General features: G+C 50.6%; 1 protein-coding gene across 5 annotated transcripts; it reads right to left on the bottom strand.

The window, feature by feature from the left end:
• Nucleotides 1-2: 2 nt before the first annotated feature.
• On the bottom strand, nucleotides 3-27981 carry CETP (cholesteryl ester transfer protein). Of its 5 annotated transcripts, XM_077986236.1 has the most exons (17): nucleotides 27673-27977; nucleotides 26647-26761; nucleotides 19894-20028; nucleotides 19733-19803; nucleotides 19413-19500; nucleotides 18313-18382; nucleotides 18024-18084; nucleotides 15662-15753; nucleotides 13731-13910; nucleotides 12594-12644; nucleotides 9508-9672; nucleotides 3884-3951; nucleotides 3454-3487; nucleotides 2897-2969; nucleotides 1721-1806; nucleotides 1427-1540; nucleotides 3-800 (listed from the first exon to the last, which is right to left on the bottom strand). In XM_077986236.1, the coding sequence occupies exons 1-16, from the start codon at nucleotides 27866-27868 to the stop codon at nucleotides 1466-1468; spliced, it is 1560 nt and encodes a 519-aa protein (XP_077842362.1). In that variant the 5' UTR covers nucleotides 27869-27977; the 3' UTR covers nucleotides 3-800; nucleotides 1427-1465. The 5 variants fall into 5 exon arrangements, with proteins under 5 accessions (XP_077842362.1, XP_077842364.1, XP_014981711.3 ...); XM_077986238.1 differs by lacking the exon at nucleotides 3454-3487 and having other exon boundaries at nucleotides 2897-2996; nucleotides 3880-3951; nucleotides 27673-27981; XM_015126225.3 differs by lacking the exon at nucleotides 3-800 and having other exon boundaries at nucleotides 1289-1540.
• Nucleotides 27982-27986: the final 5 nt, after the last annotated feature.

Below are 27986 nucleotides of genomic sequence, written 5' to 3'. Positions count from 1 at the left end.
AATTTAATTGTCTCAGCAAGGCAATTTTTACTTTCTGCAGAAAGGGTGCTCCTCACAGATGGAACAATGGCGAGAGCACACTTGAACAAGGGAGGGGAAGGGGTTCTTATTCCTGACCCAGGTAGTCCCTACTGCTGTGTTGTTCCCCTGATGGCTAGGGTTGGACTGCACAGTCTAAGCTAATTCCGATTGGCTATTTTAAAAAGAGCAGGGGTATGAGCCAGAGTGGTGAGGTGAGTAGTTTGGTGGGAAGAACTGTTAGGAAGAGATAACTAAAGGTGTTCCCATAAGGGAACATCAGAGCAGGTGACCAGGGGTGACTCAGGTCAAAGCAGGTGACTGGGATGAGTCAGGATGGAGCAAGTGACCAGGGGAACAGATGTGAACTGCTGATAAGAACTGGTGGAAAAGGTTGTTTACTGAAATTAGAAGCAAGGGGGCAAAGAGAACCAGGAAGTTAAACTTTAAAATGGAAAATCAAAGAATAAGAGAGCTGAACATACTGACTTACTGATTCTTTGAAGAGAAACTTGGGGTTCACTATATTTAACACCAGCACTGTGGTGAGGTTGAGGAAGGTGGATCACTAGAGGTCGGGAGTTTGAGACCAACCTGGCCAACATGGTGAAACCCCGTCTCTACTAAAAATACAAAAATTAGCTGGGTGTGGTGGTGCGTGTCTGTAATCCTAGATACTTGAGAGGCTGAGGCAGGAGAATTGCTTGAACTTGGGAGGTGGAGGTTGCAGTGAGCTGGGATTGTGCCACTGCATGCCAGCCTGGATCACAGAGAGACTCCATCTAAAAAAAAAAAAAAAGTGGTGAGCTGGAAATAGGCTCAGGCTCATGAGCAGTTTATCTTCTGGAATAAAGTTTTTTGCCTTTTTAGAGGCTCTGTTTTCCTCCATTTCTACCAGAAACCAGACCTCTGAGGGCCCCTTCCCCTCCCGCCATCCTCAGGATCTGAAGCCCCTGTCCTCCCTCACTTCCTGTCCAGCACTGGAACCCTATGGGACACAGAGTGTGTGCCAGCTCCTGCAGGAAGCTGGTCAGACAAGGAGAGTGCTGGGTTAAAGGAGATAAATTTGGAAGGTATCCAGGGACCTGATCAGGGAGGACCCTGAGTCCCAAGGAGAGAGGTTCAGATTTCTTCCTCCAGGCACCATGGAGCTTGGAGGGTTTGGGGGCAGCTGCCTTGGAAGGGCTGAAAGGAGGAGGACAGCGTTGGTGATACACATCCCTTCCCCCTCCCTCTACCCATCAGCCACAGAAGAAGGACTCTCCAGCTCTTGGATACAGCATTTTAATACCAGTGGGCCTTTAGGACAGGGAGGAGTTGGGAGCCAATCCCCATCTCTGTACTCCTAACCCAACTTCCACCATGCTGGAGGAGACACCAGGGTTCCAGCTGTGAGCCTGGTGCTTGCCTTCTGGTTCAAGCCCCATCCTGACGTCCTTGGAGACTTCTAGCTCAAGCTCTGGAGGAAATCCACCAGCAGGTGCTCAGGGAAGCCAAAGTCCATCTGCAGCAGCAGGAAGCCCTGGAGGGAGGGGCGGGAGGAGAGAGGGGCAGGCTGGGCTGACTCCCAGGCCACCAGGAGGGAGCCAAGCTGGTGAAGTCCCCTCTGCCTGTCTCCCCAACAGCCCCCAGTCACCCTGGGAATCCTGTCTGGGTCTCCCTCCCCAGGAACAGGGACTGGTGAGGGGCGCTTTGTACTCACATCTCGAGTGATAATCTCAGGATTGATGATGTCGAAGAGGCTCAGGCCTTTGCTGTTCATGAGGGCTGTAAACACTGCCTCAAGCCCTGGGGCAGGGGACAGAGCCCCAGTCAGCCCTTCTTGGGGAGCAAGGCTGGCCTGAGGCTCTGCCACCCTGGGCAGTGGGAGATGCTGAGACCCCTTTGGACCAATATTCTGTAAACATGTGTTTCACTTTGACTTAGAAGAGTGGGCAAGTGCTTCTGAGGAGGAGGAAGAGCAGAGTTTGCGTGGTGGCAGGGCTTGCCACTCTGCTGCCAAAAAAAAAATTCCCTCTATCCCGAATTTGAGCTCCCAACCCATTCACTATGGCCACATGACCTGCAGTTAGCTGAATCTACCTACCCTGCTAGGAAGGAAGCTTTCCCACACAGCTTCTCAAAGTGTTCTTTGCAACCACAGAGTGGTCTCCTTGTAAGTAGTTGTAGGAACCATTTAATCTGCACCCCCTAGCTTTAGCTTCATGGTTCAGATGGGGGAAAATGAGGCCAAGAGATGCCAAGACACACCACTAGGATCATTCCAGTTTCCACGCCCTTCCTCTCCTACCTAAGCCATGTGGACAAGCAGATATTCAAAAGGAAGGCATAGTCAGCTCAGCATACTCTGTGGGGAACGGAGCAGAAAGCTCTCAGCAGAGCCTTGTCCAAATTATCCCCAGCACATGCGTGCTATGGTGTCTGAGAGTCTACCATTCGAGTCACCTCAGAGGGATAAATATTCTACCATTTCAAGGTCAAAAGGAAAATTGGGAGTCATCAAGTTCAACATTCTTGTTTTACAGAAAGGGAAACTGAGGTTCAGGACTGGGCTAGAACTAGGTCTCAGCCTCCCAGCCCAGGGCTCTTTCTGCTATATCAGGTTGCTGTTCGGAGACCTGCATCCTGAAAGTGGGTTGAGCCATCCCACTGGGTGGCAGAGATAATATTCTGCAAGTAAACCAAGAACAGAGTTCTGTACATCTGGCCGAGTCACTGGCGTGCAATGACACCAGCAGGGAGAAGGAAGGGGGCCCAGACTGCTAAGTATCAATGACTGGGAAGAGGGGCACCTGGAGCTCTGCCTGGGAAGGGCCCACAAGGTGAAATGGGAAACTGTCAGGCTCGGCACCCGGTTTCCCCTCCAGCCCACACTTACGAGACATGACCTCAGGGATGCCCACAGTGGTGATCATTGACTGCAGGAAGCTCTGGACGGACTCGGAGCTGCTCTGCCAATCAGAGGCCCATAGTGAGTGCTCCGTGGAGCATGGAAATGACCCACAGGGCAGATGCTGCACGGCCTGGATGAGCATTCATCCACATGCCTATCCGTGAAAACAATACATCCAACCCACTCCCTCTTCCTGCCCCAGACGGTGCCCCTCCTCAGTGGTCTTTCCTTCGCCCTCGGGGGGCCCAGTATTGCTAGCCCATTCCACAGAGGGAAAATTGAGGTCCATGGAGGGGCTGCTTGGCCAGTACTCTTCTGCCTAAACTCTAATCCATACCACCATGCTCTCATTTTTGCAAAACAAGGGCTCTCCCAAAAGACATGGCAGAGAGAAGGAGGGTCACAAGAGACACAGCATGGACCATCTGGTCCAGATTCTTTTGGTCCGGTTGCCTGATTTCCTTTAGGGCCCTCCACCTGCTTTCTTTAAGGCAGGAGGTCCCACAGGACTTATTTCCCCCAGTCTATCCAAGACCACCTACCTCAGTCAAGTTGGAAACAGTCTTTGGTGTAATCCTGAAATAAAAAAGAGATGAGAATTTGACCCACCATTGGGCCCCCTCCTGTAACATCTCCTGGGAAAGAAACTCTAAGAATAACAGCCAGTGCTTCTATCTCATAGCTCAGGCCCTTTGGGGCATCTCTTGAGATTTGCTATTCTCTTGAGATTTGCCAGGCCTTCACTCCGGCAGTGCTCTCCTCCTGCTAGGCCCTCCCTCCATTCCTCCTGGCGCCCCTTCTTCCCAAAGAAGATTCTATCTAGGTAGGGTCTTATCTCCCTGCAGTCAGGCCATATGCCCCAAGGGGAAGGGGCCACATTTCCCCACCAACACCCTGTGCTGTGCCTGACTCCAAGGGACCAGGGAGAGGTTTGCAGAGTCGACCAGCCCCTCTCTTCTCTGCAGCACATACTGGAAATCCAAGAGGCTTAAGAAGAGCTTTTTCTTAGAATAGGAGGCCTGGACGGTGGTCATGATATCCTGGGGAGAGAAACCAAATTTGCTGTGAGCCGGGGCTCTTCCTGAAGCAGAGAGCAACCTTCTAGCTCAGGGCCCTTGATTCTTTCCACTGAGGGACCGGAGAGGCATGGGTGACACGGGAACCAGGCTTAGCTACTGCTCTTCTGAAAACTGAGGAAAGTTCCCCAGCACCTGTGGCTTTGGGGTTAGGACCTGAGAAGTCACTTCCTTTTCCTTTTTGTTTTGTTTTGTTTGTTTTTGAGACACAGTCTCACTCTGTCGCCTAGGATGGAGGGCAGTGGCACGATCTCAACTCATTGCAACCTCCACATTCCAGGTTCAAGCGATTCTCCTGCCTCAGCCTCCCAAGTAGCTGGGATTACAGGTGTGTGCCACCATGCCTGGCTAATCTTTGTATTTTTAGTAGAGACGGGGTTTCACCATTTGGCCAGGCTGGTCTTGAGCTCCTGACCTCAAGTGATCCACCCACCTCGACCTCCCAAAGTGCTGGGATTACAGGCTTGAGCCACTGTGCCCGGCCCACGTGGGCACTTTCTCTCCTGGTTTCTGACTTATCCACATCACCAATAGTTTCTTCCTGTTTGGTGAGAAACAATCACAGTCCTGGGCTTTCCTGCATACCTCACTCCCTCCACCTCCCAAGGGAAACCATCGTTAAAGCGAGGTGAGGCTTCCTCCACTGGCGGTGCTACTCCAAATGTGGTTCCTTAACCGGCATCGTTCTCACCACGCAGAAGGGAACGTGTGGGAAAGGCAGGTTCTCAGGCCCCACTACAGACCCATCAAACCTGAAACCCTAGGGGTGGGTCCAGAAGTCTGTGCAGTAACACCCCGCCAAAGTCTGAGGCCCGTGACGCTAGATCACTTTAAATAGACGCTGGATTTTGAGTTATAAGTTGTATAAGCACCTCTGCTGACCACTCATTTTTATTTCATAGCACTGGGCACAATTAGTAGTTATATAGTCTTTTGTTTGTCTAGTTATTGTCCCTTTCTTCCCATTCGACTGTAAGTTTCATGAGATCAGGAACCATATGGTCCCGGCCCACAGTAAAACCTCAACAGATTGTTGAAAATGAATGAGGCCGGGCACGGTGGCTCATGCCTGTAATCCCAGCCCTTTGGGAGGCCGAGGTGGGCAGATCATGAGGTCAGGAGATCAAGACCATCCTGGTCAACATGGTGAAACCCTGTCTCTACCAAAAACACAAAAATTAGCTGGGTGTGGCGGCATGTGCCTGTAATCCCAGCTACTTGGGAGGCTGACACAGGAGAATCGCTGGAACCCAGGAGGTAGAGGTTGCCAGTGAGCCGAGTTCACGCCACTGCACTCCAGCCTGGTGACAGAGCTAGACTCCGTCTCAAAAAAAAAAAATAAATAAATAAATGGAAAGAAAGAAAATGAATGAATGAATGAATGAATGAATGAATGAATGTGCTGGGGGTGCAGAAACTACTGGCTCAGGTCTGAATGTGATGTATGGCCTTGAACAAGTGTCCCATTGGTTCTAGGCCTCTGGAGTGCCCTCTGCAGTGAAGCGGTGGGCACAGCTGAGGCTTGGAGGCTGTTCCTGCTTTCTGTCACTTTAGCCAGGGCTCAGTTTGATGCCTCTCCAATCCCACAGTCCTTCACCAGCACCAGCCATGTCATCTCTTCCCTCCCCTAATCCCAAAGCCTCTGTGGCTTTTAATTTCTCCTTCTGGTCTTTAAACCTCCATGAGATAGTCTCAATGTACCTCCTAGCCTTCACCTCAAAACAACTCTTGTCCCTGGCCACACTGGGATTCCCCTCCCCTGGCTCTATTTGTGTTTTTCCCTGGGCCACGGCACCTTCCCATGGCTTTCTCCCTGCCCCTGAGATCCAGTCAAAACTCCCTTCTGGAAGCACTCCCTTCAACTCCAACACACACACACACGTCCTAGTGAACACAGATTTCTAAAAATCCTTTCTGTACACAGCCAGACTCAAAAGCCAAAGGAGAGGTCTTCAGGAGGCAGGAACAAGGGCAGATGCCTAGGAAAGTTGGGGGAGGGGGAATGAAGTGCTTTGCAATGAAACAGGACATTCCAGGAAGGGGAGGATGAGTTTGGGTGAGTAGGGGGCTAACAGGTATTTGTTATAGTGGTAAAGACTAATTTCAGTCAGGCCCGTGAACCTTCCCCTAGGACCATCTGCACACTTCTTATAAAATCCAGTAGGCTAGGCACGGTGGCTCACACCTGTAATCCCAGCACTTTGGGAGGCCGGGGGGGGTGGATCACGAGGTCAGGAGTTTGAGACCAGCCTGGCCAACATAGTGAGACCCCGTTTCTGCCAAAAATACAAAAATTTGCCAGGTGTGGTAGCACGTGCCTATAGTCCCAACTACTTGGGAGGCTGAGGCAGGAGAATTGCTTAAACCTGGGAAGTGGAGGTTGCAGTGAGCGGAGCAGTCCAGCCTGGGTGACAGAGTGAGACTGTCTCAAGAAAAAAAAAAAAAAATCCAGTTTTAGCCAAAGAACCCGGCTAAGTCAATTTGGCAAGAACCCCCTATTCTCGATATGTGATCACCCTTGAAATCTGATCAGATTTCTCTACCTCCACCTCTCCCTAGATGTTGTCTGATCACCCTGTCTTCAGCTGGAATCCTGTTAGGTTGGTTTTAGCCAGAATCCCCCTTAGCTCTGATGTTTTCTCTTAGTAATTTTCCATCCCTGATCCCATCCTGCTCTGTGGTTATAAATTCTCACTTGCTCATGTTTGAAGTTGAGGCCAAGTTCTTCCACTACTGTAAGCCCCGCCGTAGTGGTTCCTATACCTGTCATGAGAGTCCCAAATGGTCTCTCTTACCATGCTTTAACATGAATAATTTTTTCTTTTTCGTTTCTTTTTTTTTTTTTTTGAGACGGATCCTTGCTCTGTTGCCCAGGCTGGAGTGCAGTGGCATGATCTTGGCTCACTGCAACCTCCGCCTCCCAGGTTCAAGTGATTCCTCTACCTCAGCCTCCCAAGTAGCTGGGACTAGAGGTGTGCACCACCACGCCCGGTTAATTTTTGTATTTTTAGTAGAGACGGGATTTCACCATATTGGCCAGACTGGTCTTGAACTCCCGACCATGTGATCCACCCACCTCGGCCTCCCAAAGTGCTGGGATTACAGGCGTGAGCCACCGTGCCCGGCCGAATAATTCTTTTTTAACAAATGCTCAATGTTTCAGATTCTTAACAACAAAAAAAGTAAATAAAATAATACGTATCCATCCACATGAGAAAGCCAAAAGGAATAAAACAGAAAAACAAAAAAGAAAATAATACAAAAATTAAAGAGATATTTAAAAGGCTAAAGAAACTGGGCACAGTGGCTCATGCCTGTAATCCCAACATTTTGGGAGGCCAAGGTGGGTGGATCACTTGAGCCCAGGGATTTGAGACCAGCTTGGGCAACGTGGCAAAACCCTGTCTCTACAAAAAAACAATACGTGGAGGTACACATCTCTAGTCGGGAAGCTGAGGTGGGAGGATCACCTGAGCTAGGGAGATCAAGGCTAGAGTGAGTACTGCTGCACTCCAGCCTGGGCAGAAACAAACAAACAACAACAAAAAACAACGGCTAAATACAATGTGCTATCGTGGATCAGATCTTGGAAAAGAAAAAGGATATCAGTGGAAAAACGGGAGATTCAAATAAAGTTTAGAGTTTGGTTAACAGTCGTGCACCAATGTTGATGTCTCCGCTATGACAATGTAGCGTGGTTATGTAGGATGTGAACAAAGGGGGTAGTGGGTGGGGGGTATATGGGAACACTCTGTATTTTGCAACTTTTATGCAAATCTAAAGTTACTCCAAAATAAAAAGTTTATTTAAAAATAATAAAGCACCAGAAGGAAATGCGCCCAGTAACCACATCGAAGGCCCCTGGAGAAGGGGGTTATGGTGACAGTGGTTTCCTTCTTTCTATTTTTCTATATTTTCCACAATGTGCTTGCATTGTTCTTGTCTTTAATTCTTAATGTATTAAGAAATATTGACCAGGCACAGTGGCTCATGCCTGTAATCCCAGCACTTTGGGAGGCTGAGGCAGGTCAATCACTGGAGGTCAGGAGTTTGAGACTGGCCTGGCCAACATGGTGAAACCCTGCCTCTACTAAAAATTAGCTGGGTGTGGTGACATGCGCCTGTAGTCCCAGCTAGCTACTGCGGAGGCTGAGGCATGAGAATCGCTTGAACCGGGAAGGTGGAGGTTGCAGTGAGCCGAGATTGCACCACTGCACTCCAGCCTGAGAGTCTGTCTCAAAAAAAAAAAAAAAAAAAAAAAATTGAAGATATTCTAAGAGGCCTTAAAGATAATACTGATCCTTAATTCCTTATTTGCAATGATAAAATCAAACAGGATTTGAAAACTACAAGTTTTTTCTTAAGTTTGTTGGCAAAACCTGGCCATTGTCTAGGAAGCTATCTGTGGTATTGCTTCATATGAGGAGAAATGCCAATTGAGGCATTTGAGGAGAATTGATTGTGTGGTGCCACCCCACACCCAATTGTGGTGTTTTGTAATATATCCAGTGTCTATACACTATACTACTTTTACAAATTCACAGAAGTTCTGAATTTGGAAACCCATGTGGCCCTAATGGATGGAGGGTTGTGGACTTGGGTAACAAACACCATTGTCCACTGCTCAGCTTAAGAAGGAAAATATTGGCCGGGCGCCGTGGCTCACGCCTGTAATCCCAGCACTTTGGGAGGCCGAGGTGGGCAGATCACTTGAAACCAGGAGTTTCAGACCAGCTGGGCCCACATAGCGAAACCCTGTCTCTACTAAAAATACAAAAAATTATCCGGGCATGGTAGCACATGCCTGTAATCCCAGCTACCTGGGAGGCTGAGGCATGAGAATCGCTGGAACCTGGGAGGCAGAGGTTGTAGTGAGCCGAGATTGTGCCACTTCACTCCAGCCTGGGCAACAGAGTGAGACTCTATCTCAAATAAATAAATAAATTAATTAATAAATAAATAAATAATAAATAAATAAAAATAAGAATGAAAGAAAATATGCTTGGCATGGTGGCTCATGCGTATAACCCCAGCAACTTAGGAGGCTGAGGCAGGAGAATCGCTTGAGGCCGGGAGTTTGAGAATAGCCTGGACAACATAACAAGACCCTGCCTCTAAGGAATTTTTTCTTTTTTTTTAATTAGCTGGGTGTGGTGGTGTTTGCCTGTGGTCCCAGCTGCTCAGGAGAGCTGAGGTGGGAGAGTCACTTGAGCCCAGGATTCGAGGGTGCAGTGAGCTATGATTGTGTCACTACACTCCAGCCTGAGTGACAGAATGAGACCCTGTCTCTAAAAAAATAAAAACAAGAAAAGAGAGAAAATATGACCTAAGCTGTGGAAGCCACGTGTGCACCCCTCATTACTTGCATGATGTGATTTTGATTGTTAAGGGGCCATGTGCAAGAGACAACCAGTGCCGGCAGAGGTGGTGAGAAAGATCTGGAGGCTTCAGAGGTCCCCAGGCCCCTGCCCATCTGTGAGTCAGGTTCCCCCACCACCACTTTCCCTGCACCCGCCTCACCTCTTCAAATGTGTAAGCTACAGAGTGTTGCTGGTCTGGGCGTGGAAAGAGGAATTTCACCATCACCGAAGAATTGACCACAACTCCCTTGTTTTGGCAGGAGATCTTGGGCATCTTGAGGCAGTGGACGGTGACTTGGGCCTGGCTGGGGAAGCCGCCGACAACCTGTGAAAGACAGGGGTCTCATGGCCAGGATGGGGGCCCATCAGGGCAGCAGCAGTCCTTGCCCTCAGAAATGGGAAGGACAAAGCTGGCTTGGGGCCCCAGGGCTGGGGAAAAGGAGGCAGCCTGGGGTAGTACCCGGGCCCCAGGCCATGCAAATTAGGACTCTCGTCCTCTGTGGGCTTCAGTTTCTCATCTGTGTGCTAGTGAGGCTATTCCTACCCTGAACTCCTCTCTCAGGATGTGCTGAGGATGCCTTCACTTAGCCTTCCCAGCCTCACTTTCCTCATCTGTAAAATGGGGATAATCATAGATCCTACCTCATAGGGTTGTCCTGAGGATGAAATGAGATAATCTGTGGAAAGATCTTAGAACAGGACACGCTGCATGGTAACCCTCCAAGGGAAGCTGCTGTAGCAGCTGGGCTAGGGGTGGGGATAGAGCAGAGAGTGCAGGAGCTGCGGGCTGTATCTGCAGGAGCCCAGCATTTTCCAGGGCATCCCAGAACAGAAGGTAAGACTGCATCTGAGGAATATTTAAAGGAGAGACACACCAGGCTGTGACACAAGGGGATCTGACCTAGTCAGTGAGGTGGGAGAGGCCATCCCTGAGGAGGCAGGAGGAGGAGCAGATGGGATGGGGGAGTGCAAACCATTCTGGCAGAGGGGACAGTGGACAAGAGCCCTGTGGAAGGAGACTGGCCAAGATAAGGAATGCGCAGGCAGGGGCTGGGGAGTGTGGCCTGAGGACCTTCAATTACAGCCTGTGGGACTGGGCTCAAGGAGACCACATGCCCCAAGAAACCACCGAACCACTGAATACACAAGAAAAGGTTTCATTAAATACATAGCTGAGCTCAAAAGAAAGAAAGGGGCGGCAGGGTGCAGGGGCTCACACCTGTAATCCCAGCACTTTGGGAGGCTGAGGCAGGAGGATCATTTGAGGTCTGGAGGTCAAGACCAGCCTGGCCAACATGGTGAAACCCCGTCTCTACTAAAAATACAAAAAAAATGAGCCAGGCACGGTGGTGTGCACCTGTAATCCCAGCTACTCGGGAGGCTGAGGCATGAGAATTGCTTGAACCCAGGAGGTGTAGGTTGCAGTGAGCTGAGATTGTGCCACTGCACTCCAGCCTGGGGAAAAAGAGCGAGACTCTGTCTCAAAAATAAATAAAATAAAATAAAATGAAAATCTCAGTCGGTAAGTAAACAAATAAGACACAGCTGTAAAAAGAATTAATGAACTAAAAAGATACTTGAAGAAATCATCCAGAATTTAGCGTAGAGATAAAAAAGATGGAAAACATGACAGAGCCTGTAAGAGACACGGAAAATGGAATGAGATGGCCCGGTGTGTGTCTCACGGAAATTTGAGGAGGTAGAAATGGAGAAAATAGGGATGGGGCAATCATGGAAAAGAAAGTGATGAAGAAATTTCCAGAGCTGATGGGCCAGGTGCTGTGGCTCACACCTGTAATTTCAGTGCTGAGACAGGAGAATCGCTTGAATCCAGGAGGTGGAGGTTGCAATGAGCTGAGATTGTGCCACTGCACTGCAGCCTGGGCTACAGAGCAAGACTCTATCTCAAAAAAAAAAAAAAAAAAAAAAGAAAGAAAGAAAAGAAATTTCCAGAGCTGATGAACGACGTCGTCAACTCTTAAACTGAACAGTTACACTGGGTAGGATACAACTAGATGGAGAGGTAGACAAGATGAGAAAATGCAGGATCCTGGAGGCCATGGCAGAGCACTTAGCCTGTATCCTACACCAGCTTTAAGCAGGCAGGTGAATGATCAGTTTTATTTCTTGAAAAGATTTTTCTGGCTGCTGTGGGGAACAGATTGTAGGAGGGTATCAGGACACAGGGAGACCCACCGGGAGCTACAGATGGGTCCCCACTAGAGATAATGGTAGCCTGGCCTGGGGAGGAGGTAGAGACAGAGAGAACTGAAAAGACTAGAAATAGGACATCAAAGGAACAGGACTCAGACAAGAGGCTGAGGGAGAAGACCCAATCAGGGGCCTGCCCAATATTGTGAGTTGCGTATGTGCAGGGAGACAGACATCACAGAGCCAGGGAAGGCTGGACGGTCTGAGTTCAGAAGGGAAGACGGGCCATCCTCTGTTAGAACAGGAGAAGGGCCACAGGAAGGCGCAGGTGTGGGTGAGTGGGTAGGACTGGGAGCGGAGACATGCGGGGGAAGTTCTGTTGGTGGCTGTGCTCAGCTCTTGGGAAGTAGGTTGTGTGAGGAGAGGGAAGTGGAAGGTAGACAGGAGGGGGCAGCTGGAGATTTGAGGAAGGCAGGGAAGGCCTGAAGAAGTCATTGCAGTGGGTGGGGGAGTGAGGTAACCAGAAAGCGGAGCGAGGCTTATTCAGAAAGCATGAGGTCCATTTGAGGTAGGAGATCATGGGTTCTTAGTGGAACCCTGCATTGAGGAGTGGGATTATGAACATCATTGCCACTGGGCATAGCAAGAAGAGGCTGCGACCGGCAAGGAGCTTGCCTGAAGTCAGCTTTGGGATCAGGAGTAATCAAGTCACTTATTGCTGGGGCCCTCTGAGCCCGGAGTTGATCTTGAGGTTCCAGCCCCCTACAAGTCCCTATGCTTGGGTAATAGAGCAGAGAATGGAGCATTATCTTTGGGGGCAATAGAGCTGGGCTCAAACCCAGCCTTGCCATTCACTAAGTTTTCCTGTGTGTAAAATGGGGATGGTCTGACTGCCCCACTCATAGCATCAGTGTGAGCACTGAAGGAAGTCACACTCACTAAGCGCTTCGCTCCATGCCAAACACCCTAAAAAGAGCTGTGTTCGCTGTTGTAATTGTTGTCATTGGTGTTGTCATTGGCTGTGTGGGGGCTCTTGAAGCCAGAGCAGGATTGGGGTACACGAGATAAACCCCACACAGGGGCAGGGGCAGTTACCTCCTGGAAGATTTCTTGGTTGGTGTTGAAGCCCCAGGTCTCCAGCACTGCCTGAAAAGAGATGGGGAAGTTGGCGGGTAGACGGTGTAAAGGCCACTCCTCAGAAGAAAACTTCGCAGGGACCAAGTGCAGTTTCAAGGACTGGACCCCTCCTCAGATGCAACTCCCAACCTCCCAGACAACATGTGAGATGCTCCGGGTGGGGTGTGGGGCAGGGAACCCCTGTCCCGGCTGGAGGCCTGAGTTCTGCTCCCCACTGTGTCCCACGCAGGCTGCGTGACCTTGCGCAGGTCTCTTCCCCTCTGTGGGTCTCAGTTTCCTCATGAGTTCAATGACAAGCATGCCCTGGAAACTACCTAAGCATTTCTAGTACAGTATAGGTGAAGAGTACAGGCTTTGGAGCCACCTCTTACAGGCTGTGTGATCTTCAGTAAGTCACTTACCTTCTCTGAGCTTTGTGGTTTTTTGTTTGCAAAACAGAGGTAACAGTACTCATCTCACAGGATGAGTACAACAAGACAAAGTGTAGCAAATATGACTGTGCAATAAATGTAAGACTAATATCATCTTATATTTAATGCACAGTTACTACCTGCCAAGTTATATCTACACCTAAATCTATTGATCACTCTGTCTATCTATCTGTCTGTCCGGCAACACATAGTTGACTCCAATAAATGCTGAACTTCATTAATTTTTTTGAGATGGAATCCTACTCTGTCACCCACACTGGAGTACAGTGGCGCCAATATAGCTCACTGCAGCCTCAACCTCCTGGGCCCAAGTGATCCTCCCACCTCAGCCTCCTGAGTAGTTGGGACTATAGGTATGCACCACCGTGCACAGCTGATTTTTAAATGTATTTTTATTTTTGTAGAGTCAGGGATCTCCCTATATTGCCCAGACTGGTCTCGAACTCCTGGCCTCCAGGGACCCTCCTGTCTCAGCCTCCCAAAGGTTTGGGATTACAGGCATGAGCCACTGCACCCAGACTGGACTTTACTGCCATTGCTCCAGCTTAGGTGGTCCCTAGTTCTTTTGCCCACCCCCGAGTTTCCGAGTTTCCTCCCTCCTCCCCATGCGTGTGCATACACACACATACCACATGCCGTCTGGATTGCAGCCCCATCCACTCACCTTGAACTCGTCTCCCATCAGGCTGAGCGTGAGGCGGCCATCTTGGAAAGCTACCTTGGCCAGGGAGTGGAAGACTTGCTCGGAGAACCAGAAGTACAGCATGCGGGAGTCCCCCAGCAGTGCGGGCGAGAAGGTGGGGAGCGGGAGGTCCTCCGAGACATTCTTATAGATGAAATAACCCTGGAGGAAGCCAGGACGCTGGCTGGACCCCATGTGTCCCTGTTGGGCTCAGGTCCAGCTTCAGGGAGATGGGAGGAGCCCAGAGTGGGACCTGGGTGTGCAGGGAGGGGTGTGGCACTTTTTCATGCTCTTTTTTCCCAAGTCTGTCTGTCTGGGTAGGTAGAGCCCTTCTAGAAGGCTGGTTCAGAGCATGGCACTTTGAGTCCAAGACTTGGGCTGAAACCCAGCTCTGCTCTGTACTGCAGAGGACAGGGCAGGGCCCTGACCTCACTCAGCGTCCATGTCCTTGTCTCCAATGAGCTAGGCTGTGTAAACGTGGATGAGTGCCCAGCCATGTGAGCAATCTAATTAGCTTTTTTCCCAATCTACTTCCAGGAGAATCTTGGAGTCCTCCTGGACTTAATCACCTGTCTGTCCTGAGTTCTATAGTCCAGAACAGTGGGTAGCAGATTTTTTCTATAAAGAACCAGACAGTAAATATTTTAGGCTTTGCAGCGTATGTGGTCTCCGTTGCAATCATCTGCTCTGCTGCTGTAATGCAAAAGCAACCACGGGCAATACGCATGCCAGTGGGCATGGCTCCATTCCAATACAGTGGAGCCCCAGAGTGTAGAGTGCCCAGAGTGCAGATGGGGAAACTGAGGAAAGAGCTGCACCCAGTTTCCCCCAGTGGGGCTTTCACTCATTCAACAAATACTTCTGGAGTGCCCACTATGTCTCAAACACCGTGGGAAGTGAACCAGACAGATGTGGTTCCCGCCTTCACAGGGTTATATTCAATTGGTCAGGACAGCTGGTGACCATGGACCTCCAGCTCCCACCCCGCCCTAGCTGACCACCGGCCCTGCCCCTGCAGAGGGCAGTCCATTGACCATCAGCTCCTGGAGGCTAAAATCAGGAAAACAAGCTGCTGCCCAGTCCCCCGCCTCTCTAGATCATCCAGCCCACGGGTTGTGAACAGGCTTCAGGAGTGTCCATGAACCTCCAAAATGATCCTTCTGTTCAGTTTTCCGGGGAGAGGCTCTGTTACAAAGATGGCTGGGTCTGCCCTAAAATCTTCTCCCATCTCTCCCTCCATTCTGTACCACTTAATTTTTAGCTGGTCTCAATATTTAGCTGAAATAAATTCCTCAGCTTTCCTTGCAGCTAGGGTGGGGTCCTGCGATCAAGTTCAGGCCAATGGGCTGTGAGCAGAGTGGGTGTGGTGGTCAGGCCAGCCAGCCAGCCAGGACCCTGGGATGAGGCCGCACCTGGGGCTGGCTGAGAACCCAGTGGAAGGGGCCTGCGTGCCTGACACCCTGCAGCCTCCAGATCCCCCGGGACTGCACATGTTCAGACCGCAACAGAGGGAAATAAATGTCTATTGTGTTTAAGCAGCTATCATTTTGGATTTCTTTGTTACAGCAGTAGAACCTATATCCTAAGTAATAGAGGGTCCAAAGCTTTTGTCAGTACCCCCGGAGGGGCCACAATCCACTGCTGTAGAGGATGACAGAAGCCAAATAAGTCCTCTAGGAAGAAGCTGGTGCTTTGCTGGGATCCTTGTAGTGGGGAGCCCTGGTGCCTGCAGAGAGGGCTCGGGGGCACGTCGCTGTGGCCTGCCCGCCTCGCAGCATCAGGAATGCGGAGGAGCGCCCCAGGACTCTTGGCTGCCATAAGGTTGAAGCTGGGGGACGGGGTTGTCAGACCACAGGAAAGGACCAACTCCCCTGGGGAAGCTGGGCCCTGCCCCACCCTCCCACAACTCCTACCTTGTGATGGGACTCCAGGTAGGAGGCTGTAATGATGGGATCACCTGTCAGGGAAATGTCCACCCCGATGTCTCCATCTGAAAGGATACTGGCTGCAGGAGGAAAAGATCAAGGCAGGGCCTTAGGATGGGGGAACCGCCCTGAGTCACCGCTCCCCTGCATCCACACAGCTGCCCAAGCCTCCAGCCTCAGTGTTCCCCTCTGTAAAGTGGGACCTGGGTGTGCGGGGAGGGGTGTGGCACTTTTTCATGCTCTTTCTTCCCAAGTCTGTCTGTCTGGGTAGGTAGAGCCCTTCTAGAAGGCTGGTTCAGAGCATGGCACTTTGAGTCCAAGACTTGGGCTGAAACCCAGCTCTGCTCTGTACTGCAGAGGACAGGGCAGGGCCCTGACCTCACTCAGCGTCCGTGTCCTCATCTCCAATGAGCTAGGCTGTGTAAACGTGGATGAGTGCCCAGCCATGTGAGCAATCTAATTATCTTTTTTCCCAATCTACTTCCAGGAGAATCTTGGAGTCCTCCTGGACTTAATCACCTGTCTGTCCTGAGTTCTATAGTCCAGAACAGTGGGTAGCAGATTTTTTCTATAAAGAACCAGACAGTAAATATTTTAGGCTTTGCAGCATATGTGGTCTCCATTGCAATCATCTGCTCTGCCGCTGTAATGCAAAAGCAACCACAGGCCATATGCATGCCAGTGGGCATGGCTCCATTCCAATACAATTGTATTCGCAAAAGTAGGCAGCCAGACACATTTGGCCCACTAGCTGGAGTTTCCAACCCCTGGTGCAGAACCAATGTGAGGGACAGAGCACAGATGGGAGCATAAGTCCCCCTCCCTTCCTCCTCCCTCAAACCTGCGTCAAGAGCCACGTCCCCATGAAACAGCCCCTCCGACCTCCCAGCCCCCTCTGAATTCTGTGGCTGCCTGGGTCAGTCCAGGGACTCCTACCTCACTTTCCCTTCCTGTTAGCTTTGCCCACCCGCATTCCCATTGATGGCACAGCTACCGGCATAGGGATCCCAGAGAGACAGGCAAGGTTCCAGTCTAGGTGTATGCACCCATAGGAGTAGAGGGGAGGGAAGGGGAGGGGAGGGGAGGGGAGGAAGGGATTGGCCACTCAAGGAGACAGAACTGTGCTCAGCCCTTCCTGCATTGCTCATCTGTGCCTTGGCAGGAGCCTAGGATGCCTGCCACAGGCCTGGGGCTGCCTGGAGCCTCCCCACCTGATACCCCACAGTGGCCCAGAGGACCCCCTCACCTGGAGTTCCACTGTTCCCTCACTGCCTCTGTTTACTGAGCACCTACTGTGTGCCAGGGTATAAGGAGCAGGCCAGCCATCTCCCTCTCCACAGGTGAGGTGCACAGCGGGAGGCCTTACAGCACAGCACAATAGCTGGGAGTGGGGGCTTAAGAGTTGTTGGAGGGCCAAGGTTCAAATTCTGCTTCCACTTCCTAGTGGGGGGAAGGGGGTCCTCTCATCTCCAGAAATTTCTATGTCCTCCTCAGTGGAATGGGGGTTAGCGGTACCTCCCTCGCTGGGTGGTTGTGAGGATTTCATAGCTAATGTAAATGTTTGGTATGCAGTAGTCCTGGGCATGATGGAGCGTCTACTGTGTGCAGGGTACCATTCAGGGCATTGATCAGCAAATGATGGCTATAACTCTTATTATGATTGGCACAGGACAGTGCTTCTCACTTCTCAGACCACCTTCTTCTCTTGTCTGGCGTCCCTCTCCATGACCAGGGGCGTCCCCACGGGACAGAGGATGAAACTGGGTCCTGAGTAGTTTCTTCTACACTGCACAGCCTGGTGGGAGGGCTCCCTTAACCCGAGGCCTGATGGGAGGGGAGGGAAGGGTCCCAAAAGGGCGGGGAGTTCCTAATCTCCACACTGCTTTCTTCCTCCTTATCTTTCATCAGATGTTTTCTCTACTTGAAATGTTGGTGACTGCAAGGTTCAGGGTGTTGGTGATGATAATAGCAGTCATAATAATAAGGGTTCAGAATGAGCCAGGTATGAGGTACAAGGCACTATCTTATTTTACATACAGTTTTTTCCCATGCAATTCTCACAGCCACCTTGTGGGGTAGATGCTATTATCGCCCCATTTTTATCAATGAAGAGACTGAGATTCAGAGAGATTAAGTGACTTGCCCAATGTCACACAGCTTGTGAGGCTGCAGCCCAAAGGGGCAGAGATTTGCCAAAGCCTGCCCGTAACTAATCATCAAGTGTCAGAGCCAGACAGAGCCCATGGGACCTAGACAGGAGGAGTGATGGTCCCAAGGCCATGTAGTGCAGCAGATGGCTTTCTGGCTCCCACCACTGTCTTCTGAGGCATGCAGACAGAAACACACTCACCAGCCCTTGTCTGGACAAAATCGGCCATGATGTTGGAGATGATGTTGATCTCTTTGCAGATCTGGGGCAGACAGAGCAGGTGCTTTCCAGGGAGGAAAGGAGGCCAGAGGAGGGGCAAGGCAGTGCCTCCTTCCAGCTGCGTGTTGGTGGCAGTGCTGGGAACTGGCACAGGGGACTGGCCACATGGGGAAGGTGGGAGTGGCACCTTCTCAGGGAAGGGCAGGGAGGAAAGGGCTCCAGCCTCCCAGGCATGGCCCTGGACCACAGGGAGTCAGCCAGCCCCACTCACCTGTCCCTTCAGGACCAGCTTCAGGGTGAAGGAGATGAAGTTTGTGAACAGCTGCTTGATCCACCCGGGCCTGAGGGCAGCAAGCACCACAATAAGCCCCTGACCAGTCCTGTGCATCCATGGAGCGCCTACTGTGTACCAGGCACCATTCAGGGCTCTGCTGGCCCTGACTCGTGTAGCTCAGGAAGTAAGAATTATCACCCCCATTTTGCAGCTGAGAACACAGAGCCTCAGACCCAAGAATTAACTGTGGCACCATCCCAGAATTCCTCGGGAGGGGCCCAGCTCCTGTGACGCTCACACCTGTCACATACACGAGAACGTGTCTGGAGTCCAGATTCACACGTGTCCATCTGCTCCAGAGGCAGAAAATGGCCTGAATAGAGGGCTCCTCTCCAGACCCTACCTACCAGTTCCCTTCTGCCTTCCAGGTTTGGCATTGGTTACATGACTAGGGTGTCTCCAAACCTCGTTATCTTCCTCTGTGCAATGGGGTTACCCACAGATCCTTGACAGAGGGTGTTGGCCAAGACAAAAAGCCCCACCCTGGGAAGCAAGAGAGTAAAATGTCTAGGAACTCAGCTTCTGGGGTCAGAGAATGCTGGGTTCAAATCCTACTCCCATCACTCAGTGGCGAGCTGTGTGTCCTCAGCAAGTTACTTAGCTTGGCTGGAGTTTTATCTGTGAGTTAGTGTGGTCCTTGGGATGCAGGATGCACTCTGTAGATACGAGCTTTCCCTTTCTAACCGCTCCGTGACTCAGTTTACCCATATGTAAAAAGGGAATGATAACCGAATCTCTATCCTAGGGTTGGTTTTAAGGACAAAATCAATTAATTCATGAAAAGGGCTTGGAATAGTGCTTTGCACACAGCAAGTTCTTAGTAGCTGTTAGTTACTAGCTGTTGGTTATTGTTTTTTCCAGCCTTTGAGGGTGTATTGATGGGAAAGAGTAGGAAGTGACCCCACTGAAGGTATTACTACCCCCAGGTTTGGCCACCTACAAGCGTGCCCTGTGTGGGGTTGAGCCTGGAGGGGGCCGTGGACATGCTCACAGGATGGGCACGAGCAGGAATGGGGGCCACAGGGAGGTGTACTTACTCTCGCTCCCCTTGGAGATGCAGGAGCAGCTTATGGAAAGACAGGTAGCAGTCAGGGGCATCAGTCCTCACTCTACCAGAGTCACAGGCTGCAGGGAGACCCGACACGACCTCAGGGCAGCCTCCACTATTGGATGGTATCCACATGCTGCCCAGGCCAGCCAAGAGCTTGGCCAGCTCTTGGCTCCCCAGCCCTGCAAACTTCCCAGGCCAGGCTTCCTTTGGTGGCCCCAGAACCCTCCACCTGCATAACCTTCCGCTCTGCTGAGGACAAGCCCTGGAGTCCGGCTCCCACTTCCCCAGGGGATGCTATACACATACTCAGTTGTGTGTTGATCTGGAGGTCAATGGCAGAGTCGATCTCGAAGTCAACGGACTGATCAATGCCCAGCCTGGAAAGAGCCAAGGACCCAGGACTCTCATTCAGCTCTCCAGCCCAGAGAGGGCCAGGGCATAAGGCATCAGCTTACAGGAATGCTTACCCCCAGGCAGTGGTATAGCCATACTTCAGGGTCCCCTTGAAGACCACAGACACGTTCTGAATGGAGACATCAATGGACTTGGCTTCCACCAGCTCCACCCGGCTGCTGGCGATGGACAAGTGGCTGATTTGGATGCTGGGAAGGAACGGTAGTGAGGAAGGATGTTGGGGGTCATCCAGGGAGCCCAAGGAGCGAGCCTCCAATTTTGCCTTGGTGAGGGTGGAAGATAGAATTATGGCCCCCAAACTGTCCGCCTCCTAATCCACAGAACCTGCAAATATGTTACCCAACATGTCAAACCCTGGGTACTGCACTCAACTCATGTTACCCATATGCAAATATGGTCAAGTTAAGGACCTTGGGGGTAGGTGTGGAGATGATCCTAGATTTTCTGGGTTGTCCCAATGTAATCACAGGCTGCTGAAAAGTGGAAGAGGAGGCAGAAGAGGAGAGGTGGGGGAGGGGTGACCAGGGAAGAATGCCCAGAGAGAGTCAACCCTGTTGGGCTGAAGATGGAGGCAACCATGCTCACGGGGAAATTTATATATAGAAATGCCTGTCTTTAGAAAAGAGAAAGATCTCAAGTCAATAATCAAACTTTCCACCTTAAGGAACTTGAAAAATAAGGGGACACTAAGCCCAAAGCTAGCAGAAGGAAGGAAGTAATCAGGATCTTAGTGCCTACGAACGAAATAATAGAAGAACAACAACAATCAGTGAAAACAATTGTTGGTTTTTCCCAAAGATCAACAAAATCAATAAACCTTTAGCTAGACTGGCAAGAAAAAAAAAGAAGACTGAAATTACTAAAAATAGAAATAAAAGCAAGGCTATAATTACCAATCTTACAGAAATAAAAGGAATTATAAGAGAATACTATGAACAATTGTATGCCAACAAATGAGATAAATTAGATGAAATGAAATAGACAAATTCTTAGAAATGTAAATGGTATGTGAGGAAGGGTGAAAATTGATTCGGAAGAGTATGGATACACCAGCAGAAGTCAAGTTAGATCAAAAATAGATTGGCAGGCCAGCGTGGTGGCTCACGCCTGTAATCCTATCACTTTGGGAGGCTGGGGAGGGCAGATCACCTGAGGTCAGGAGTTCATGACCAGCCTGGTCAACATGGTGAAATCTCGTCACCACAAAAATAAAAAAAATTAAACAGGCATGATGACGGGTGTCTGTAGTCCCAGCTACCCAGGAGGCTGAGGCAGGAGAATAGCTTGAACCCAGGAGGCAGAGGTTGCAGTGAGCTGAGATCGCGCCATTACACTCCAGCCTAGACGACAGAGTCTTACTCTGTCGCCAAAAAAAAACAAAAAAATAGACAAAACGTTGCATGTCTACATCAAAACATCTCATGTACCCCATAAATATATACGCCTACTATGTACTCACAAAAATTAAAAATATTTTTTTTAAAATAGATTGGCGGCCGGGCGCGGTGGCTCAAGCCTGTAATCCCAGCACTTTGGGAGGCCGAGGCGGGCGGATCACGAGGTCAGGAGATCGAGACCATCCTGGCTAACACGGTGAAACCCCGTCTCTACTAAAAATACAAAAAGAAATTAGCCGGGCGTGGTGGCGGGCGCCTGTAGTCCCAGCTACTCCGGAGGCTGAGGCAGGAGAATGGCGTGAACCCGGGAGGCGGAGCTTGCAGTGAGCCGAGATCGCGCCACTGCACTCCAGTCTGGGCGACAGAGCAAGACTCCGTCTCAAAAAAAAAAAAAAAAAAAAAAATAGATTGGCAAAGACTTACAGTATAGGAAACAACCAGATTGCTCCAAATTCTTCTTCTTTTTTTTTTTTTTTAGTTTGTTCTTTTTTTTGTTTTGTTTTTTGAGACAGGGTGGCTCTCTGTTGCCCAGGCCAGAGTGCAGTTGTGTAATCACAGCTCACTGCAGCCTCGAATTCCAATGAGCCTCCTGCCTCAGCCTCTGGAATAGCTGGGACCACAGGCAGGCACCAACAGTGCCTGGCCAATTTTCGTATTTTTGGTGCAGATGGGGGTCTCACTATGTTGAACAGACTCCACATTCTTCTAAATGCTCTAATGTAGAATTAGACCGTACTACAATCTCCAATCCTCTTTCAGTTCTACAGAAATTTAAACCTCATACCAAATTTTTTTTTTTTTTTTTTTTTTTTTTTTTTTTTTTTTGAGACTGAGTCTGACTCTGTTGCTCAGGCTGGAGTGCAGTGGCATGATCTTGGCTCACTGCAGTCTCTGCCTCCTGGGTTCAAGTGATTCTCCTACCTCAGCCTCCCTAGAAGCTGAAATTACAGGCTCCCACCACCACGCCCAGCTAATGTTTGTACTTTTAGTAGAGACGGGGTTTCACCATGTTGCCAGGCTGATCTTGAACTCTTGACCTCAGGTGATTGCCCCACCTCAGCCTCCCAAAGCACTGGGGTTACAGGTGTGAGCCACCATGCCCAGCCTTTTTTTTTTTTTTTTTGAGACAGAGTTTTGCTCTTGTCGCCCAGGCTGGAGTGCAATGGGCAATCTCAGCTCACTGCAGTCTCCACCTCCTGGGTTCAGTGATTCTCCTGCCTCAGCCTCCTGAGTAGCTAGGATTACAAGCATGCACCACCACGCCAGCTAATTTTATATTTTTAGTAGATAGGGTTTCACCATGTTGGCCAGGCTGGCCTTGAACTCCTGACCTCAGGTGATCTGCCCACCTTGGCCTCCCAAAGTGCTGGGATTACAGGTGTGAGCCACTGTGCCAGGGGTGGAGTCTCTTCTGGTAATAGCTGCATAAGCTCCTAACACACTAACCTCCTTTGATGACTAAATTCTTGACCTCTGCACAGAATACGATAAACACTACCTGAGGCATTAGAGAGTAAGTGAAAATAGTCAGACTAGGCCAGGCGCAGTGGCTCATGCCTGTAATCCCAGCACTTTGGGAGGCTGAGGCAGGTGGATCATCTGAGGTCAGGAATTCGAGACCAGCCTGGCCAGCATGGTGAAATCCCATCTGTACTAAAAATGAAAAAAAAAAAAAAAAAAATGAGTGGGGCATGGTGGCATATGCCTGTGGTCCCAGCTGCTCGGAAGGTTGAGACAGGAGAATCGCTTGAACCCAGGAGGCGGAGGTTGCAGTGAGTCATGATCGTGCCACTGCACTCCAGCCTGGGCAACAAGTGCAAAACTCTGTCTTAAAAACAAACAAACAAAAAACCCACAAACAACCCACAAACAAACAAACAGAAAAATCCAGCTGGACTGCAGGGGAGATGCCGGGTGGAGGAAGAGAACAGCACAAGGTGCGTTTCCCCATTTTCACAGATTCTAGCATGAAGGTGGGCTCCAGCTTGCACTGTGAGAAAAGACAGTGGGAAAAGGCCCTTTCAAGGTCTTGAACTCTGGTAGATCATAGTTTTTCTGGCCTAGAGAACCAGAGGACAGGTTTGGGACCATCACAGCTGCTGGAAAGCAGGGGGGAATACCATAAATGAGAAAGTCAGAGCAGGGAGCCCCCCTCGTCCGAAATAAAAGGAGATGGAGGGAAGCCAAGGAATGGGGGAAGCCTCTAGAAGCTGGAGAAGGCGAGGGAATTAATTCTTCCCTATAGCCCCCAGAAGGAATCTGGTTCTGCTGACATCTTGATCTTGGCTCAGGGAGCGCCATGGTGGACTTCTAGCCTTTTTAACTGTAAAATGATAAACTTGTGTCATTTTAAGCCACTAAACTTGGAGTGATTTTTTACGGCAGAAAATAGGAAACTGATACAGAGGGCTTCCCAGAGGAGGTGACACCGGATGGAGGGTGGGAGTTTGGAAGATAGTAGTAGGCTCGGCTTGGAGGAGGCCTCAGCCAGGCCCCAGGGGCAGAGGTGGAGCTGCACAGTGGGAGAAGTGTTGGACCTGGGGTCTTAATGTAGGTCCAGCAGAGGATCTGTGCCGCCGGGGACTTGGTCAGAGGTGGGGCTCATGAAGGCCCTTAGGAAGCAAGCATCAGAGAGGAGAGACTGCAGGCAGGGAGGCCAGTGGGCCACATTCACTTTCAAACCCCTCTACCCTTGCTGAACTCTCCCCAGGGCCCGGCTTGAGCACATGGAATATGACACAATAGAAGCGGCCATCACGTTCTGAACACATGCTGTGTGGCAGGTACTGTGCTGAGAGTTTACACACATTTCCTCATTTAATCCTCACAGCTACCCACGAGGTGGTCACTATTGCTGTACCCAGTGAACTGAGACAGAAATGACTCAGACAGCTTATGTGGCTTCAGAAAACCTCAGCAGAAGGGAATTTGATCCTGGGTCCATCCCACTCCAAATCCCATATTATAAGCCACTATGACACACTGCGCCTAGCAAGGAGAATCTACGTATATCTGGCTTTTCCCGTCTGTTCTGTTCTATCTTATTCTATTCCCTTTAGAGAGAATAGTGTGGAGAATTCTCATTTTAGCCATGATCCAGCTTCATCTAATGTTAATCATGGCCAATCATATTTATGGCCAATCATATTTTTTTCTACCCCACCCATATATATTTGGGATAACAGTTATATATTAATGACTGTGACATCTAGTCTATGGCAGTCTGGTCTTACTGAATTATTGCTAATTTATTAAGGGTGCTATCTCTTTAACTTCTCAAGACGCTTTTGCCGTGTCTGACCTCTTGCAACATAGGCATAGGGTAGCATTATCCTCTTTTATTTCTTAGCAACAGAGTCTTGCTCTCTCACCCAGGCTGGAATGCAGTGATGCAATCATAGCTCACCGCAGCCTTGACCTCCCAGGCTCAAGTGATCCTCCTACCTTGGCCTCCTGAGTAGCTGGGACTGCAGGCACGCACCATCACACCCAGCTAATTTTTAAATTTTTCATAGAGACAGGCGGTCTTGAACCCTGGTTGAAGTAATCCTTCTGCCTCGGCCTCCCAAAGTGCTGGGATCACAGGCGTGAACCACTGGACCTTGCCCATTATTCTCCTTTTCAGAAGCCTAAACTGAAGCCCAAGGTCGCACAGAGGGCGTGGCTGCGCGAGACCTGGGACGCCCCACAGCACCCCCTAGCGGCAGTAGTTTTCCTGCAAAAGGCGAAGCGGCATCCCTGCACCGCCGGCGCCCCCTGGTGGCTCAGAAACATTTAGCAAGACTCCAGGCCCAATGTGCGCGGGTAGCAGAGACCACCACTGGGGAGCATGTTTAGCGGGGCTGGGGAGGAGAAGGAGATTGGCTTTAAGACAAAGACAAGGTCCCTGAACAATGTCTGCCCCACCCTTGGGGCCTCAGACCGACACACAGACGGGGACCCAGGCTCCAGGGCAGCCTGAGGTGCCAGGAAGGTGGCTGAGTTCCTGAGACTGAGCTGAGTTTGCACATGAGCTCTGCCAGGCTGCGAAACCTCTATCAGCTCCTATTTCCGTATTTGTTAAGCAGGGCCATCCGGGCGATGGCATTATCCTTTTTTACAGAAGAGGCTAAATAAAATATATGATAAAGATTAAGATAGGCCGGGCGCCGTGGCTCACGCCTGCAATCCCAGGACTTTGGAAAGCCGAGGCGGGCGGATCACTTGAGGTCAGGAGTTCATAATCAGGTCGACATGGTGACACCCCGTCCCTACTAAAAATACAAAAATTAGCCGGGCGTGGTGGCGGGCGCCTGTAATCCCAACTACTAGGGAGGCTGAGGCAGGAGAATATCTTGAACCCGGGAGGTGGAGGTTGCAGTGAGCTGAGATCGTGCTACTGCACTCCATCCTGGGTGACAGAGAGAGACTCCATCTCAATCAATCAATCAATCAATCAATCAAGATTAAGATAGATAAAGAGCTGGGCAGGGCCACCCGGGCGATGGCATTATCCTCTTTTACAGAAGAGGCTAAATAAAATATATGATAAAGATTAAGATAGGCCAGGCACCATGGCTCACGCCTGTAATCCCAGCACTTCTGGAGACTGAGGTGGGTGGATCACTTGAGGTCAGGAGTTGGAGACCAGTCTGGCCAACATGGTGAAACCCCATCTCTACTAAAAATACAAAAATTACCCGGATGTGGTGGCGTGTGCCTGTAATTCCAGCTACTCTGGAGGCTGAGGCATGAAAATTGCTTGAACCCGGAGACGGAGGTTGCAACGGGCTAAGACTGTGCCACTGCACTCCAGCCTAAGTGACAGAGGGAGACTCTGTCTCAAAAAATGAAAAAAAAAGAAAGAACAAATGTATGATAAGGGTGACGATAAAATTAGATATTGTTTGTAAAAGCACCTGGCCCACAACCAACCCTTGGCTGTTAACCATCATCCCAAATAAAGTCAAGATACTCATTTTAGGCCTGGGGGGAGGAATTGGTTGAGGCCAAGAGTTCAAGACCAACCTGGCCACCATTGCAAGACCTCTGTCTCTAAGAAAACAACATTTATAATTTTTTTCTAAAAAATACCTATTTTGCTGAGATCTCTCTACCCTACCCTCGTATTCACCCCCAAATAAGACCTCCATCGTCCCAGGGCAGTGGGAAAGGACCCTGTGAAGCCTGATTCTTAGAGGGGCTGTTAGAGAGGTTGATACACTCCAATAAATCCCCCAGGTCACCAGGGGATGGAGCGTGGGGGTAGGGGAGGTGTCAGGCTCTGGTTCCAGATCAAGGGAAAAGACCTGAGTTCCCCCCACCCTCCCCTCGCCCACTGACCTTCCTCCCTGTGGGCTGGGGGAAAGCCCCAGGCTGTTCCTCCCTCCTCCCTACCCCCAGCCTGGTCACACTCGAGGCCCAACTCACTTGTGCAACCCATACTTGACTTGGCCAAGGAGCATCATGGCTTTCTCGCCTGTGATATTTGGGTAGTTGGCTCGCTGGAAGGCAGACTGGATCACCTTGGCAGTCTCTTGGTTCACTAGAGGGGAGGGCAGTGGCTGAGGGGCTGCAGGCCCGTGCCAAACCCCCTGCTCCCACCCCCAAGCGGCCTTGGCCATGACTCAGCCTCTCTGGGATGAGGCTCCCCAGCAGGGCTTAAAGCTGAGGGGTTGGACTGGGCCTCCCTCTCAGTTTAAGGTTGATGGCAATTCCAGGGGACACAGAGAGCTCTGACCCTGACCCCAGCTAGAGATCCTGATCATACCCTAGTCTCTGGATGCTGACACATGGGAACCCCATGATCCTAGTCAAATGGCAGCCCTGAGCCCAGCCACACACTAACCTTAGCCTCACCCAGACGATGCTGTGACACTCTCTGTAGTCCTGGGGGTCTATAATCCTGGCTCTTGAACTTGGCGATATTCTAGTTTAGAAATTGTATCATTTAGCCTCCCTATACCCTTATTGTATTGAGCAAGAGGCTGAGGCCTAGAGAGGGCAGGGGAGCTGGCCAAAGTCACACAACAATCAGTGACAGAGCCTCTGTCACCTGAGCTCATGGCAACCCCTGACTCTGGCCATAGAGTGACTCCCAACACCAAATATACACCAACCTCCTAATCTTTACCGCCTGACTCAACTCCCTAACCTGGCTCAGATCTGAACCTTAACTCGAACCCCAGTGATTCTGGGTCTCAGACAAACAGAAATCCCTACACCTGGCTATTTGCAACCGAGCTAGGACCTTCTCACCAAAGAACTTGACCTTGAAGGTGAGGTCAGGAGAGGGTGAGGACAGCTCCACTCAGCCCATTCCCTCCCAGGGCACTCCTCTCTCTGGGCTAGTGTGGCAGCCAGCTTCAGAGCTGGCTTCAGACCAGGGAGGCTCCTGGCATAGTGGGTGTCCGTGAAAAGACCCCTGGCAGGGCAGACAGATGCACTGATACTTACACACCAGGAGGGCAGGCTTGGTGATGCGGCACACAATGCCTGCCTTGTGTGAGGTACCTTTGGAGCAGGCGTGGACATTGCCCAGCAGGGCCAGGGTCAGGACGGTGGCAGCCAGCATGGTTATCAGGCAGTTGTGCATGAGTGACCCGAGCCGTTCAGCCTGGAGCCTGTATATATATGTCCTCCCAGCCCCCATGGAACATGAGGCTCTTCCGGGCAGCGGGGTCTTCCTGGCCCCAGAGATTTACCTCCTTCCTGCCCAGCCCCGGCGGCCTCCTCTCGAGTTCAGAGCCAGACATTCGACAAGAGCACCC

The sequence above is a fragment of the Macaca mulatta genome, chromosome 20 (genome assembly GCF_049350105.2).
Source record: "Macaca mulatta isolate MMU2019108-1 chromosome 20, T2T-MMU8v2.0, whole genome shotgun sequence".
Classification (NCBI taxonomy): domain Eukaryota; kingdom Metazoa; phylum Chordata; class Mammalia; order Primates; family Cercopithecidae; genus Macaca; species Macaca mulatta.
This window is presented reverse-complemented; position numbering and strand designations above follow the sequence as displayed.

Excerpts from the sequence above, each read along its gene's own strand:
- CETP (XM_077986236.1), bottom strand. The coding sequence starts at position 27,868 with ATGGGGGCTGGGAGGACATATATATACAGGCTCCAGGCTGAACGGCTC. Across the intron at positions 1,807-2,896 it reads CATCCCTGAGGTCATGTCTC|GGCTTGAGGCAGTGTTTACA; the intron begins GTAAGTGTGGGC and ends CCCCTGCCCCAG. Across the intron at positions 1,541-1,720 it reads CTGAGATTATCACTCGAGAT|GGCTTCCTGCTGCTGCAGAT; the intron begins GTGAGTACAAAG and ends CCCTCCCTCCAG.